This window comes from Anomaloglossus baeobatrachus, chromosome 2, assembly GCF_048569485.1.
Source record: "Anomaloglossus baeobatrachus isolate aAnoBae1 chromosome 2, aAnoBae1.hap1, whole genome shotgun sequence".
In the NCBI taxonomy this organism is placed as follows: Eukaryota; Metazoa; Chordata; class Amphibia; order Anura; family Aromobatidae; genus Anomaloglossus; species Anomaloglossus baeobatrachus.
This window is the reverse complement of record NC_134354.1, coordinates 5,820,669-5,836,535: the sequence shown is the minus strand read 5'-3', so window position 1 is coordinate 5,836,535 and position 15,867 is coordinate 5,820,669. Positions and strand designations below refer to the sequence as shown.

The 15,867-nt window shown below is 52.4% G+C and overlaps 1 protein-coding gene across 1 annotated transcript in view; it reads left to right on the top strand.

Annotated features, from left to right (window-relative positions):
- Window positions 1–15,867, top strand: part of TTF2 (transcription termination factor 2) — a 77,616-nt gene that overhangs the window by 36,379 nt on the left and 25,370 nt on the right. Inside the window, exons 9-10 of the mRNA XM_075337776.1 lie at window positions 3,862–3,981; window positions 4,088–4,238. Coding sequence (XP_075193891.1) covers window positions 3,862–3,981; window positions 4,088–4,238 — 271 coding nt within the window. The remainder of the gene's footprint in view (window positions 1–3,861; window positions 3,982–4,087; window positions 4,239–15,867) is intronic.

Sequence of the window (15,867 nt, the reverse complement as noted above, 5' to 3'; positions counted from 1 at the left end):
AGATTTATACAGCTACCACTAGAGGGAGCTCACTATATACAGATTTATACAGCCACCACTAGAGGGAACTCGCTACATACAGATATATACAGCCACCACTAGAGGGAGGTCACTACATACAGATTTATACAGCCACCACTAGAGGGAGCTCACTACATACAGATTTATACAGCCACCACTAGAGGGAGCTCACTACATACAGATATATACAGTCACCACTAGAGGGAGGTCACTACATACAGATTTATACAACCACCACTAGAGGGAGCTCACTACATACAGATTTATACAGCCACCACTAGAGGGAGCTCACTACATACAGATTTATACAGCCACCACTAGAGGGAGCTCACTACATACAGATTTATACAACCACCACTAGAGGGAGCTCACTACATACAGATATATACAGCCACCACTAGAGGGAGCTCACTACATACAGATTTATACAGTCACCACTAGAGGGAGCTCACTACATACAGATATATACAGCCACCACTAGAGGGAGCTCACTACATACAGATTTATACAGTCACCACTAGAGGGAGCTCACTACATACAGATTTATACAGCCACCACTAGAGGGAGCTCACTATATACAGATTTATACAGTCACCACTAGAGGGAGCTCACTACATACAGATATATACAGTCACCACTAGAGGGAGCTCACTACATACAGATTTATACAGCTACCACTAGATGAAGCTCACTACATACAGATTTATACAGCCACCACTAGAGGGAGCTCACTACATACAGATTTATACAGTCACCACTAGAGGGAGCTCACTACATACAGATATATACAGTCACCACTAGAGGGAGCTCACTACATACAGATTTATACAGCCACCACTAGAGGGAGCTCACTACATACAGATTTATACAGACACCACTAGAGGGAGCTCACTACATACAGATATATACAGTCACCACTAGAGGGAGCTCACTACATACAGATTTATACAACCACCACTAGAGGGAGCTCACTACATACAGATTTATACAGCCACCACTAGAGGGAGCTCACTACATACAGATTTATACAGCCACCACCAGAGGGAGATCACTACATACAGATTTATACAGCCACCACTAGAGGGAGCTCACTACATACAGATTTATACAGCCACCACTAGAGGGAGCTCACTACATACAGATTTATACAGCCACCACTAGAGGGAACTCACTACATACAGATTTATACAGCCACCACTAGAGGGAACTCACTACATACAGATTTATACAGCCACCACTAGAGGGAGCTCACTACATACAGATTTATACAGCCACCACTAGAGGGAGCTCACTACATACAGATTTATACAGCCACCACTAGAGGGATCTCACTACATAGAGATATATACAGCCACCACTAGAGGGATCTCACTACATAGAGATATATACAGCCACCACTAGAGGTAGCTCACTACATACAGATTTATACAGCCACCACTAGAGGAAGCTCACTATATACAGATTTATACAGCCACCACTAGAGGGAGCTCACTACATACAGATTTATACAGTCACCACTAGAGGGAGCTCACTACATACAGATTTATACAACCACCACTAGAGGGAGGTCACTACATACAGGTTTATACAGCCACCACTAGAGGGAGCTCACTACATACAGATATATACAGTCACCACTAGAGGGAGCTCACTACATACAGATTTATACAGCCATCACTAGAGGGAGCTCACTACATACAGATTTATACAGCCACCACTAGAGGGAGCTCACTACATACAGATTTATACAGCCACCACTAGAGTAAGCTCACTACATACAGATTTATACAGCCACCATTAGAGGGAGCTCACTACATACAGATTTATACAGCTACCACTAGAGGGAGCTCACTATATACAGATTTATACAGCCACCACTAGAGGGAACTCGCTACATACAGATATATACAGCCACCACTAGAGGGAGCTCATTACATACAGATTTATACAGCCACCACTAGAGGGAGCTCACTACATACAGATTTATACAGCCACCACTAGAGGGAGCTCACTACATACAGATTTATACAGCCACCACTAGAGGGAGCTCACTACATACAGATTTATACAGCCACCACTAGAGGGAGCTCACTACATACAGATTTATACAGCCACCACTAGAGGGAGCTCACTACACAGATAATACAGCCACCACTAGAGGGAGCTCACTACATACAGATTTATACAGCCACCACTAGGGGGAGCTCACTACATACAGATTTATACAGTCACCACTAGAGGGAACTCACTACATACAGATTTATACAGCCACCACTAGAGGGAGCTCACTACATACAGATTTATACAGTCACCACTAGAGGGAGCTCACTACATACAGATTTATACAGTCACCACTAGAGGGAACTCACTACATACAGATATATACAGCCACCACTAGAGGGAGCTCGCTACATACAGATTTATACAGCCACCACTAGGGGGAGCTCACTACATACAGATTTATACAGCCACCACTAGAGGGAGCTCACTACATACAGATTTATACAGCCACCACTAGGGGGAGCTCACTACATACAGATGTATACAGCCACCACTAGGGGGAGCTCACTACATACAGATTTATACAGCCACCACTAGAGGGAGCTCACTACATACAGATTTATACAGCCACCACTAGAGGGAGCTCACTACATACAGATTTATACAGTCACCACTAGAGGGAGCTCACTACATACAGATTTATACAGTCACCACTAGAGGGAGCTCACTACATACAGATTTATACAGCCACCACTAGAGGGAGCTCACTACATACAGATTTATACAGTCACCACTAGAGGGAGCTCACTACATACAGATTTATACAGTCACCACTAGAGGGAGGTCACTACATACAGATTTATACAGTCACCACTAGAGGGAGCTCACTACATACAGATTTATACAGCCACCACTAGAGGGAGCTCACTACATACAGATTTATACAGCCACCACTAGAGGGAGCTCACTACATACAGATTTATACAGTCACCACTAGAGGGAGCTCACTACATACAGATTTATACAGCCACCACTAGAGGAGCTCACTACATACAGATTTATACAGCCACCACTAGAGGGAGCTCACTACATACAGATTTATACAGTCACCACTAGAGGAGCTCACTACATACAGATTTATACATCCACCACTAGAGGGAGCTCACTATATATAGATTTATACAGCCACCACTAGAGGGAGCTCACTACATACAGATTTATACAGCCACCACTAGAGGGAGCTCACTACATACAGATTTATACAGCCACCACTAGAGGAGCTCACTACATACAGATTTATACAGCCACCACTAGAGGGAGCTCACTACATACAGATTTATACAGCCACCACTAGATGGAGCTCACTACATACAGATTTATACAGCCACCACTAGAGGACGCTCACTAAATACAGATTTATACACCCACCACTAGAGGGAGCTCACTACATACAGATTTATACAGTCACCACTAGAGGGAGCTCACTACATACATATTTATACAGTCACCACTAGAGGGAGCTCACTACATACAGATTTATACAGACACCACTAGACGGAGCTCACTACATACAGATTTATACAGCCACCACTAGAGGGAGCTCACTACATACAGATTTATACAGTCACCACTAGAGGGAGCTCACTACATACAGATTTATACAGACACCACTAGAGGGAGCTCACTACATACAGATTTATACACCCACCACTAGAGGGAGCTCACTACATACAGATTTATACAGCTATTGATGGGGTCCTGTCGGGTGGTTTGGGCAGTATAGCCCAGGGCTCCCGCACCGGCTGATTTTGGGTCTCTTTCTGATCCTTGCCTCTTCAGCGGATGATATGGGGTTGGGGAAGACGCTCACCATGATCGCCCTCATACTGGCCCAGAAACAACGTCAGACGTCTGAGAAGGAAGAGGAGAAGCGGCTGGAGTCCTGGATCTCTAAGTCGGGTAATGATGGGGTTTCCCGCATGTTGCAGACGCTGATGCCCCTATGTGTATAGCCGGAGGTCACATGACCCTGTGGATGGCGGTCACACAGTCGCTGTGTTTGCAGATTCCACGCTGACGGTCTCTCGCGGGACGCTCATCATCTGCCCGGCGTCCCTTGTTCATCACTGGAAGAAGGAGGTGGAGAAGAGAGTGAGTGATGGCCGGCTGCGGGTCTACCTGTATCATGGAGCCAACCGGGAGAAGGACAGTAAGGCGTGAGTTACTGCGCACACGGGGCTGTGTCCATGTCCTGCCAGAGATCATGGGCCGCACCGAACAGCGTCCCTGAGGGTCTCCAGTGTAGGGAACGTGCGGGCCGGTCACTGGCATCCATGCCCTCACTATGCAGGACCCCTGCACTATCTGCGGCCGGCCATTGTCCTGCCCAGGAGCCCAGGGCCGCTGCAGCATCTGAGGCCGGCCATTGTCCTGCTCCAGGAGCCCAGGGCCGCTGCAGCATCTGAGGCCGGCCATTGTCCTGCTCCAGGAGCCCAGGGACGCTGCAGCATCTGAGGCCGGCCATTGTCCTGCTCCAGGAGCCCAGGGACGCTGCAGCATCTGAGGCCGGACATTGTCCTGCTCCAGTAGCCCAGGGCCGCTGCAGCATCTGAGGCCGGCTATTGTCCTGCTCCAGGAGCCCGGGGCCGCAGCACCAAGAGCCCAGGGCCCCCACACCATCTGAGGCCGGACATTGTCCTGCTCCAGTAGCCCAGGGCCCCCACACCATCTGAGGCCGGCCATTGTCCTGCTCCAGTAGCCCAGGGACGCTGCAGCATCTGAGGCCGGCCATTGTCCTGCTCCAGGAGCCCGAGGACGCTGCAGCATCTGAGGCCGGCCATTGTCCTGCTCCAGGAGCCCAGGGCCGCTGCACCAGTGTAAGGATAGACTCTGGCTCCAAGCATTTATTTCAGTAGATATCAGTAGTCGGGGCATCTCTGGCGTCGTGAATCGTGTGTCACTTTATTGACATAACTGTGCACCGTTTGACAGAATTTGCCTGCACATGCCTCTAAGTTGCGGCGTTCTTCCGCCCGTGACTCTGGGTGGTGATGTTCTCCTGCCTGTGACTCTGGGTGGTGGTGTTCTCCTGCCTGTGACTCTGGGTGGTGGTGTTCTCCTGCCTGTGACTCTGGGTGGTGATGTTCTCCTGCCTGTGACTCTGGGTGGTGGTGTTCTCCTGCCTGTGACTCTGGGTGGTGGTGTTCTCCTGCCTGTGACTCTGGGTGGTGGTGTTCTCCTGCCTGTGACTCTGGGTGGTGATGTTCTCCTGCCTGTGACTCTGGGTGGTGATGTTCTCCTGCCTGTGACTCTGGGTGGTGATGTTCTCCTGCCTGTGACTCTGGGTGGTGGTGTTCTCCTGCCTGTGACTCTGGGTGGTGATGTTCTCCTGCCTGTGACTCTGGGTGGTGGTGTTCTCCTGCCCGTGACTCTGGGTGGTGATGTTCTCCTGCCTGTGACTCTGGGTGGTGATGTTCTCCTGCCTGTGACTCTGGGTGGTGGTGTTCTCCTGCCTGTGACTCTGGGTGGTGATGTTCTTCCGCCCGTGACTCTGGGTGGTGATGTTCTCCTGCCTGTGACTCTGGGTGGTGGTGTTCTCCTGCCTGTGACTCTGGGTGGTGATGTTCTTCCGCCCGTGACTCTGGGTGGTGGTGTTCTCCTGCCCGTGACTCTGGGTGGTGATGTTCTTCCGCCCGTGACTCTGGGTGGTGGTGTTCTCCTGCCCGTGACTCTGGGTGGTGGTGTTCTCCTGCCTGTGACTCTGGGTGGTGATGTTCTTCCGCCCGTGACTCTGGGTGGTGGTGGTGTTTTCCTGCCTGTGACTCTGGGTGGTGTTCTCCTGCCTGTGACTCTGGGTGGTGGTGTTCTCCTGCCTGTGACTCTGGGTGGTGGTGTTCTCCTGCCTGTGACTCTGGGTGGTGTTCTCCTGCCTGTGACTCTGGGTGGTGGTGGTGTTCTCCTGCCTGTGACTCTGGGTGGTGGTGGTGTTCTCCTGCCTGTGACTCTGGGTGGTGGTGTTCTCCTGCCTGTGACTCTGGGTGGTGGTGGTGTTCTCCTGCCTGTGACTCTGGGTGGTGGTGGTGTTCTCCTGCCTGTGACTCTGGGTGGTGGTGGTGTTCTCCTGCCTGTGACTCTGGGTGGTGGTGGTGTTCTCCTGCCTGTGACTCTGGGTGGTGGTGGTGTTCTCCTGCCTGTGACTCTGGGTGGTGGTGTTCTCCTGCCTGTGACTCTGGGTGGTGGCGTTCCCCCGCCTGTGACTCTGGGTGGTGGTGTTCTCCTGCCTGTGACTCTGGGTGGTGGTGTTCTCCTGCCTGTGACTCTGGGTTGTGTTCTTCCGCCCGTGACTCTGGGTGGTGGTGGTGTTCTCCTGCCTGTGACTCTGGGTGGTGGTGGTGTTCTCCTGCCTGTGACTCTGGGTGGTGGTGTTCTCCTGCCTGTGACTCTGGGTGGTGGTGTTCTCCTGCCTGTGACTCTGGGTGGTGTTCTCCTGCCTGTGACTCTGGGTGGTGGCGTTCCCCCGCCTGTGACTCTGGGTGGTGGTGTTCTCCTGCCTGTGACTCTGGGTGGTGGTGTTCTCCTGCCTGTGACTCTGGGTGGTGTTCTCCTGCCTGTGACTCTGGGTGGTGGTGTTCTCCTGCCTGTGACTCTGGGTGGTGGTGTTCTCCTGCCTGTGACTCTGGGTGGTGATGTTCTCCTGCCTGTGACTCTGGGTGGTGGTGTTCTCCTGCCTGTGACTCTGGGTGGTGGTGTTCTCCTGCCTGTGACTCTGGGTGGTGATGTTCTCCTGCCTGTGACTCTGGGTGGTGGTGTTCTCCTGCCTGTGACTCTGGGTGGTGATGTTCTCCTGCCTGTGACTCTGGGTGGTGGCGTTCCCTCGCCCGTGACTCTGGGTGGTGATGTTCTCCTGCCTGTGACTCTGGGTGGTGATGTTCTCCTGCCTGTGACTCTGGGTGGTGGTGTTCTCCTGCCTGTGACTCTGGGTGGTGATGTTCTTCCGCCCGTGACTCTGGGTGGTGGTGTTCTCCTGCCCGTGACTCTGGGTGGTGATGTTCTTCCGCCCGTGACTCTGGGTGGTGGTGTTCTCCTGCCCGTGACTCTGGGTGGTGGTGTTCTCCTGCCTGTGACTCTGGGTGGTGATGTTCTTCCGCCCGTGACTCTGGGTGGTGGTGTTCTCCTGCCCGTGACTCTGGGTGGTGATGTTCTTCCGCCCGTGACTCTGGGTGGTGGTGTTCTCCTGCCCGTGACTCTGGGTGGTGGTGTTCTCCTGCCTGTGACTCTGGGTGGTGGTGTTCTTCCGCCCGTGACTCTGGGTGGTGGTGGTGTTTTCCTGCCTGTGACTCTGGGTGGTGGTCTCCTGCCTGTGACTCTGGGTGGTGGTGTTCTCCTGCCTGTGACTCTGGGTGGTGGTGTTCCCTCGCCCGTGACTCTGGGTGGTGCACTGCTCTGTGTATACTCGTGGTGGTGCTGCTATCTTCCTGTATTAGATGCTAGATGGCGGCACTGCTCTGTGTATACCCATGGTGGTGCTGCTATCTTCCTGTAGACACTAGATGGCGGCACTGCTCTGTGTATACCCGTGGTGGTGCTGCTATCTTCCTGTAGACACTAGATGGCGGCACTGCTCTGTGTATACCCGTGGTGGTGCTGCTATCTTCCTGTAGACACTAGATGGCGGCACTGCTCTGTGTATACTCGTGGTGCTGCTGCTATCTTCCTGTAGACACTAGATGGCGGCACTGCTCTGTGTATACTCGTGGTGGTGCTGCTATCTTCCTGTAGACACTAGATGGCGGCACTGCTCTGTGTATACTCGTGGTGGTGCTGCTATCTTCCTGTAGACATTAGATGGCGGCACTGCTCTGTGTATACTCGTGGTGGTGCTGCTATCTTCCTGTAGACACTAGATGGCGGCACTGCTCTGTGTATACCCGTGGTGGTGCTGCTATCTTCCTGTAGACACTAGATGGCGGCACTGCTCTGTCTATACTCGTGGTGCTGCTGCTATCTTCCTGTAGACACTAGATGGCGGCACTGCTCTGTGTATACTCGTGGTGGTGCTGCTATCTTCCTGTAGACACTAGATGGCGGCACTGCTCTGTGTATACTCGTGGTGGTGCTGCTATCTTCCTGTAGACACTAGATGGCGGCACTGCTCTGTGTATACTCGTGGTGGTGCTGCTATCTTCCTGTAGACACTAGATGGCGGCACTGCTCTGTGTATACCAGTGGTGCTGCTGCTATCTTCCTGTATACACTAGATGGCAGCACTGCTCTGTGTATACCCGTGGTGCTGCTGCTATCTTCCTGTATTAGATGCTAGATGGCGGCACTGCTCTGTGTATACCCGTGGTGCTGCTGCTATCTTCCTGTATACACTAGATGGCAGCACTGCTCTGTGTATACCCGTGGTGCTGCTGCTATCTTCCTGTATTAGATGCTAGATGGCGGCACTGCTCTGTGTATACCCGTGGTGGTGCTGCTATCTTCCTGTAGACACTAGATGGCGGCACTGCTCTGTGTATACCCGTGGTGCTGCTGCTATCTTCCTGTAGACACTAGATGGCGGCACTGCTGTGTGTATACTCGTGGTGGTGCTGCTATCTTCCTGTAGACACTAGATGGCGGCACTGCTCTGTGTATACTCGTGGTGGTGCTGCTATCTTCCTGTATTAGATGCTAGATGGCGGCACTGCTCTGTGTATACCCGTGGTGGTGCTGCTATCTTCCTGTAGACACTAGATGGCGGCACTGCTCTGTGTATACTCGTGGTGGTGCTGCTATCTTCCTGTAGACACTAGATGGCGGCACTGCTCTGTCTATACTCGTGGTGGTGCTGCTATCTTCCTGTAGACACTAGATGGCGGCACTGCTCTGTGTATACCCGTGGTGGTGCCGCTATCTTCCTGTAGACACTAGATGGCGGCACTGCTCTGTGTATACCCGTGGTGGTGCTGCTATCTTCCTGTAGACACTAGATGGCGGCACTCCTCTGTGTATACCCGTGGTGGTGCTGCTATCTTCCTGTAGACACTAGATGGTGGCACTGCTCTGTGTATACTCGTGGTGCTGCTGCTATCTTCCTGTAGACAGTAGATGGTGGCACTGCTCTGTGTATACCCGTGGTGGTGCTGCTATCTTCCTGTAGACACTAGATGGCGGCACTGCTCTGTGTATACTCGTGGTGGTGCTGATATCTTCCTGTAGACACTAGATGGCGGCACTGCTCTGTGTATACTCGTGGTGCTGCTGCTATCTTCCTGTAGACACTAGATGGTGGCACTGCTCTGTGTATACTCGTGGTTGTGCTGCTATCTTCCTGTAGACACTAGATGGCGGCAATGCTCTGTGTATACCAGTGGTGGTGCTGCTATCTTCCTGTAGACACTAGATGGCGGCACTGCTCTGTGTATACCCGTGGTGGTGCTGCTATCTTCCTGTAGACACTAGATGGCGGCACTGCTCTGTGTATACCCGTGGTGGTGATATCTTCCTGTAGACACTAGATGGCGGCACTGCTCTGTGTATACTCGTGGTGGTGCTGCTATCTTCCTGTAGACACTAGATGGTGGCACTGCTCTGTGTATACCCGTGGTGCTGCTGCTATCTTCCTGTAGACACTAGATGGCGGCACTGCTCTGTGTATACCCGTGGTGGTGCTGCTATCTTCCTGTAGACACTAGATGGCGGCACTGCTCTGTGTATACCCGTGGTGGTGCTGCTATCTTCCTGTAGACACTAGATGGCGGCACTGCTCTGTGTATACCCGTGGTGGTGCTGCTATCTTCCTGTAGACACTAGATGGCGGCACTGCTCTGTGTATACCCGTGGTGGTGCTGCTATCTTCCTGTAGACACTAGATGGCGGCACTGCTCTGTGTATACCCGTGGTGGTGCTGCTATCTTCCTGTAGACACTAGATGGCGGCACTCCTCTGTGTATACCCGTGGTGGTGCTGCTATCTTCCTGTAGACACTAGATGGTGGCACTGCTCTGTGTATACTCGTGGTGCTGCTGCTATCTTCCTGTAGACAGTAGATGGTGGCACTGCTCTGTGTATACCCGTGGTGGTGCTGCTATCTTCCTGTAGACACTAGATGGCGGCACTGCTCTGTGTATACTCGTGGTGGTGCTGATATCTTCCTGTAGACACTAGATGGCGGCACTGCTCTGTGTATACCCGTGGTGGTGCTGCTATCTTCCTGTAGACACTAGATGGCGGCAATGCTCTGTGTGTACCCGTGGTGGTGATATCTTCCTGTAGACACTAGATGGCGGCACTGCTCTGTGTATACTCGTGGTGGTGCTGCTATCTTCCTGTAGACACTAGATGGTGGCACTGCTCTGTGTATACCCGTGGTGCTGCTGCTATCTTCCTGTAGACACTAGATGGCGGCACTGCTCTGTGTATACCCGTGGTGGTGCTGCTATCTTCCTGTAGACACTAGATGGCGGCACTGCTCTGTGTATACCCGTGGTGGTGCTGCTATCTTCCTGTAGACACTAGATGGTGGCACTGCTCTGTGTATACCCGTGGTGGTGCTGCTATCTTCCTGTAGACACTAGATGGCGGCAATGCTCTGTGTGTACCCGTGGTGGTGATATCTTCCTGTAGACACTAGATGGCGGCACTGCTCTGTGTATACTCGTGGTGGTGCTGCTATCTTCCTGTAGACACTAGATGGTGGCACTGCTCTGTGTATACCCGTGGTGCTGCTGCTATCTTCCTGTAGACACTAGATGGCGGCACTGCTCTGTGTATACCCGTGGTGGTGCTGCTATCTTCCTGTAGACACTAGATGGCGGCACTGCTCTGTGTATACCCGTGGTGGTGCTGCTATCTTCCTGTAGACACTAGATGGCGGCACTGCTCTGTGTATACCCGTGGTGGTGCTGCTATCTTCCTGTATACACTAGATGGCGGCACTGCTCTGTGTATACTCGTGGTGGTGCTGCTATCTTCCTGTAGACACTAGATGGCGGCACTGCTCTGTGTATACCCATGGTGGTGCTGCTATCTTCCTGTAGACACTAGATGGTGGCACTGCTCTGTGTATACCCGTGGTGGTGCTGCTATCTTCCTGTAGACACTAGATGGCGGCACTGCTCTGTGTATACCCGTGGTGGTGCTGCTATCTTCCTGTAGACACTAGATGGCGGCACTGCTCTGTGTATACCCGTGGTGGTGCTGCTATCTTCCTGTAGACACTAGATGGCGGCACTGCTCTGTGTATACTCGTGGTGCTGCTATCTTCCTGTAGACACTAGATGGCGGCACTGCTCTGTGTATACCCGTGGTGGTGCCGCTATCTTCCTGTAGACACTAGATGGCGGCACTGCTCTGTGTATACCCGTGGTGGTGCTGCTATCTTCCTGTAGACACTAGATGGTGGCACTGCTCTGTGTATACTCGTGGTGGTGCTGCTATCTTCCTGTAGACACTAGATGGCGGCACTGCTCTGTGTATACCCGTGGTGGTACTGCTATCTTCCTGTAGACACTAGATGGTGGCACTGCTCTGTGTATACCCGTGGTGGTGCTGCTATGTTCCTGTAGACACTAGATGGCGGCACTGCTCTGTGTATACCCGTGGTGGTGCTGCTATCTTCCTGTAGACACTAGATGGTGGCACTGCTCTGTGTATACCCGTGGTGGTGCTGCTATCTTCCTGTAGACACTAGATGGCGGCACTGCTCTGTGTATACTCGTGGTGGTGCTGCTATCTTCCTGTAGACACTAGATGGCGGCACTGCTCTGTGTATACTCGTGGTGGTGCTGCTATCTTCCTGTAGACACTAGATGGCGGCACTGCTCTGTGTATACTCGTGGTGGTGCTGCTATCTTCCTGTAGACACTAGATGGCGGCACTGCTCTGTGTATACCCGTGGTGCTGCTGCTATCTTCCTGTAGACACTAGATGGCGGCACTGCTCTGTGTATACCAGTGGTGGTGCTGCTATCTTCCTGTAGACACTAGATGGCGGCACTGCTCTGTGTATACCCGTGGTGGTGCTGCTATCTTCCTGTAGACACTAGATGGCGGCACTGCTCTGTGTATACTCGTGGTGGTGCTGCTATGTTCCTGTATTAGATGCTAGATGGCGGCACTGCTCTGTGTATACCAGTGGTGGTGCCGCTATCTTCCTGTAGACACTAGATGGCGGCACTGCTCTGTGTATACCCGTGGTGGTGCTGCTATCTTCCTGTAGACACTAGATGGCGGCACTGCTCTGTGTATACCCGTGGTGCTGCTGCTATCTTCCTGTAGACACTAGATGGCGGCACTGCTCTGTGTATACCAGTGGTGCTGCTGCTATCTTCCTGTAGACACTAGATGGCGGCACTGCTCTGTGTATACCCGTGGTGGTGCTGCTATCTTCCTGTAGACACTAGATGGCGGCACTGCTCTGTGTATACCCGTGGTGGTGCTGCTATCTTCCTGTAGACACTAGATGGCGGCACTGCTCTGTGTATACCCGTGGTGCTGCTGCTATCTTCCTGTAGACACTAGATGGCGGCACTGCTCTGTGTATACCAGTGGTGCTGCTGCTATCTTCCTGTAGACACTAGATGGCGGCACTGCTCTGTGTATACCCGTGGTGGTGCTGCTATCTTCCTGTAGACACTAGATGGCGGCACTGCTCTGTGTATACTCGTGGTGGTGCTGCTGTCTTCCTGTATTAGATGCTAGATGGCGGCACTGCTCTGTGTATACCCGTGGTGGTGCTGCTATCTTCCTGTAGACACTAGATGGCGGCACTGCTCTGTGTATACTCGTGGTGGTGCTGCTATCTTCCTGTAGACACTAGATGGCGGCACTGCTCTGTGTATACTCGTGGTGGTGCTGCTATCTTCCTGTAGACACTAGATGGCGGCACTGCTCTGTGTATACCCGTGGTGGTGCTGCTATCTTCCTGTATACACTAGATGGCGGCACTGCTCTGTGTATACTCGTGGTGGTGCTGCTATCTTCCTGTAGACACTAGATGGCGGCACTGCTCTGTGTATACCCGTGGTGGTGCTGCTATCTTCCTGTAGACACTAGATGGTGGCACTGCTCTGTGTATACTCGTGGTGGTGCTGCTATCTTCCTGTAGACACTAGATGGCGGCACTGCTCTGTGTATACTCGTGGTGGTGCTGCTATCTTCCTGTAGACACTAGATGGCGGCACTGCTCTTGTGTATACCCGTGGTGGTGCTGCTATCTTCCTGTAGACACTAGATGGCAGCACTGCTCTGTGTATACCCGTGGTGGTGCTGCTATCTTCCTGTAGACACTAGATGGCGGCACTGCTCTGTGTATACTCGTGGTGGTGCTGCTATCTTCCTGTAGATACTAGATGGCGGCACTGCTCTGTGTATACCCGTGGTGGTGCTGCTATCTTCCTGTATTAGATGCTAGATGGCGGCACTGCTCTGTGTATACTCGTGGTGCTGCTGCTATCTTCCTGTAGACACTAGATGGCGGCACTGCTCTGTGTATACCCGTGGTGCTGCTGCTATCTTCCTGTAGACACTAGATGGTGGCACTGCTCTGTGTATACCCGTGGTGGTGCTGCTATCTTCCTGTAGACACTAGATGGCGGCACTGCTCTGTGTATACCAGTGGTGGTGCTGCTATCTTCCTGTAGACACTAGATGGCGGCACTGCTCTGTGTATACCCGTGGTGGTGCTGCTATCTTCCTGTAGACACTAGATGGCGGCACTGCTCTGTGTATACCCGTGGTGGTGCTGCTATCTTCCTGTAGACACTAGATGGTGGCACTGCTCTGTGTGTACCCGTGGTGGTGCTGCTATCTTCCTGTAGACACTAGATGGCGGCACTGCTCTGTGTATACCCGTGGTGGTGCTGCTATCTTCCTGTATTAGATGCTAGATGGCGGCACTGCTCTGTGTATACCCGTGGTGGTGCTGCTATCTTCCTGTAGACACTAGATGGTGGCACTGCTCTGTGTATACCCGTGGTGGTGCTGCTATCTTCCTGTATTAGATGCTAGATGGCGGCACTGCTCTGTGTATACCAGTGGTGGTGCTGCTATGTTCCTGTAGACACTAGATGGCGGCACTGCTCTGTGTATACTCGTGGTGGTGCTGCTATGTTCCTGTAGACACTGGATGGCGGCACTGCTCTGTGTATACCCGTGGTGGTGCTGCTATCTTCCTGTAGACACTAGATGGCGGCACTGCTCTGTGTATACCCGTGGTGGTGCTGCTATCTTCCTGTAGACACTAGATGGCGGCACTGCTCTGTGTATACCCGTGGTGCTGCTGCTATCTTCCTGTAGACACTAGATGGCGGCACTGCTCTGTGTATACCCGTGGTGGTGCTGCTATCTTCCTGTAGACACTAGATGGCGGCACTGCTCTGTATATACCAGTGGTGCTGCTGCTATCTTCCTGTAGACACTAGATGGCGGCACTGCTCTGTGTATACTCGTGGTGGTGCTGCTATCTTCCTGTATTAGATGCTAGATGGCGGCACTGCTCTGTGTATACTCGTGGTGGTGCTGCTATCTTCCTGTAGACACTAGATGGCGGCACTGCTCTGTGTATACTCGTGGTGGTGCTGCTATCTTCCTGTAGACACTAGATGGCGGCACTGCTCTGTGTATACCAGTGGTGGTGCTGCTATCTTCCTGTAGACACTAGATGGCGGCACTGCTCTGTGTATACTCGTGGTGGTGCTGCTATCTTCCTGTAGACACTAGATGGCGGCACTGCTCTGTGTATACCCGTGGTGGTGCTGCTATCTTCCTGTAGACACTAGATGGCGGCACTGCTCTGTGTATACCCGTGGTGGTGCTGCTATCTTCCTGTAGACACTAGATGGCGGCACTGCTCTGTGTATACCCGTGGTGGTGCTGCTATCTTCCTGTAGACACTAGATGGCGGCACTGCTCTGTGTGTACCCGTGGTGGTGCTGCTATGTTCCTGTAGACACTAGATGGCGGCACTGCTCTGTGTATACCAGTGGTGGTGCTGCTATGTTCCTGTAGACACTAGATGGCGGCACTGCTCTGTGTATACCCGTGGTGCTGCTGCTATCTTCCTGTAGACACTAGATGGCGGCACTGCTCTGTGTATACCCGTGGTGGTGCTGCTATCTTCCTGTATTAGATGCTAGATAGCGGCACTGCTCTGTGTATACCCGTGGTGCTGCTGCTATCTTCCTGTAGACACTAGATGGCGGCACTGCTGTGTGTATACCCGTGGTGGTGCTGCTATCTTCCTGTAGACACTAGATGGTGGCACTGCTCTGTGTGTACCCGTGGTGGTGCTGCTATCTTCCTGTAGACACTAGATGGCGGCACTGCTCTGTGTATACTCGTGGTGGTGCTGCTATCTTCCTGTAGACACTAGATGGCGGCACTGCTCTTGTGTATACCCGTGGTGGTGCTGCTATCTTCCTGTAGACACTAGATGGCGGCACTGCTCTGTGTATACTCGTGGTGGTGCTGCTATCTTCCTGTAGACACTAGATGGCGGCACTGCTCTGTGTATACTCGTGGTGCTGCTGCTATCTTCCTGTAGACACTAGATGGTGGCACTGCTCTGTGTATACCCGTGGTGGTGCTGCTATCTTCCTGTAGACACTAGATGGCGGCACTGCTCTGTGTATACTCGTGGTGCTGCTGCTATCTTCCTGTAGACACTAGATGGTGGCACTGCTCTGTGTATACCCGTGGTGGTGCTGCTATCTTCCTGTAGACACTAGATGGCGGCACTGCTCTGTGTATACCAGTGGTGGTGCTGCTATCTTCCTGTAGACACTAGATGGCGGCACTGCTCTGTGTATACCCGTGGTGGTGCTGCTATCTTCCTGTAGACACTAGATGGTGGCACTGCTCT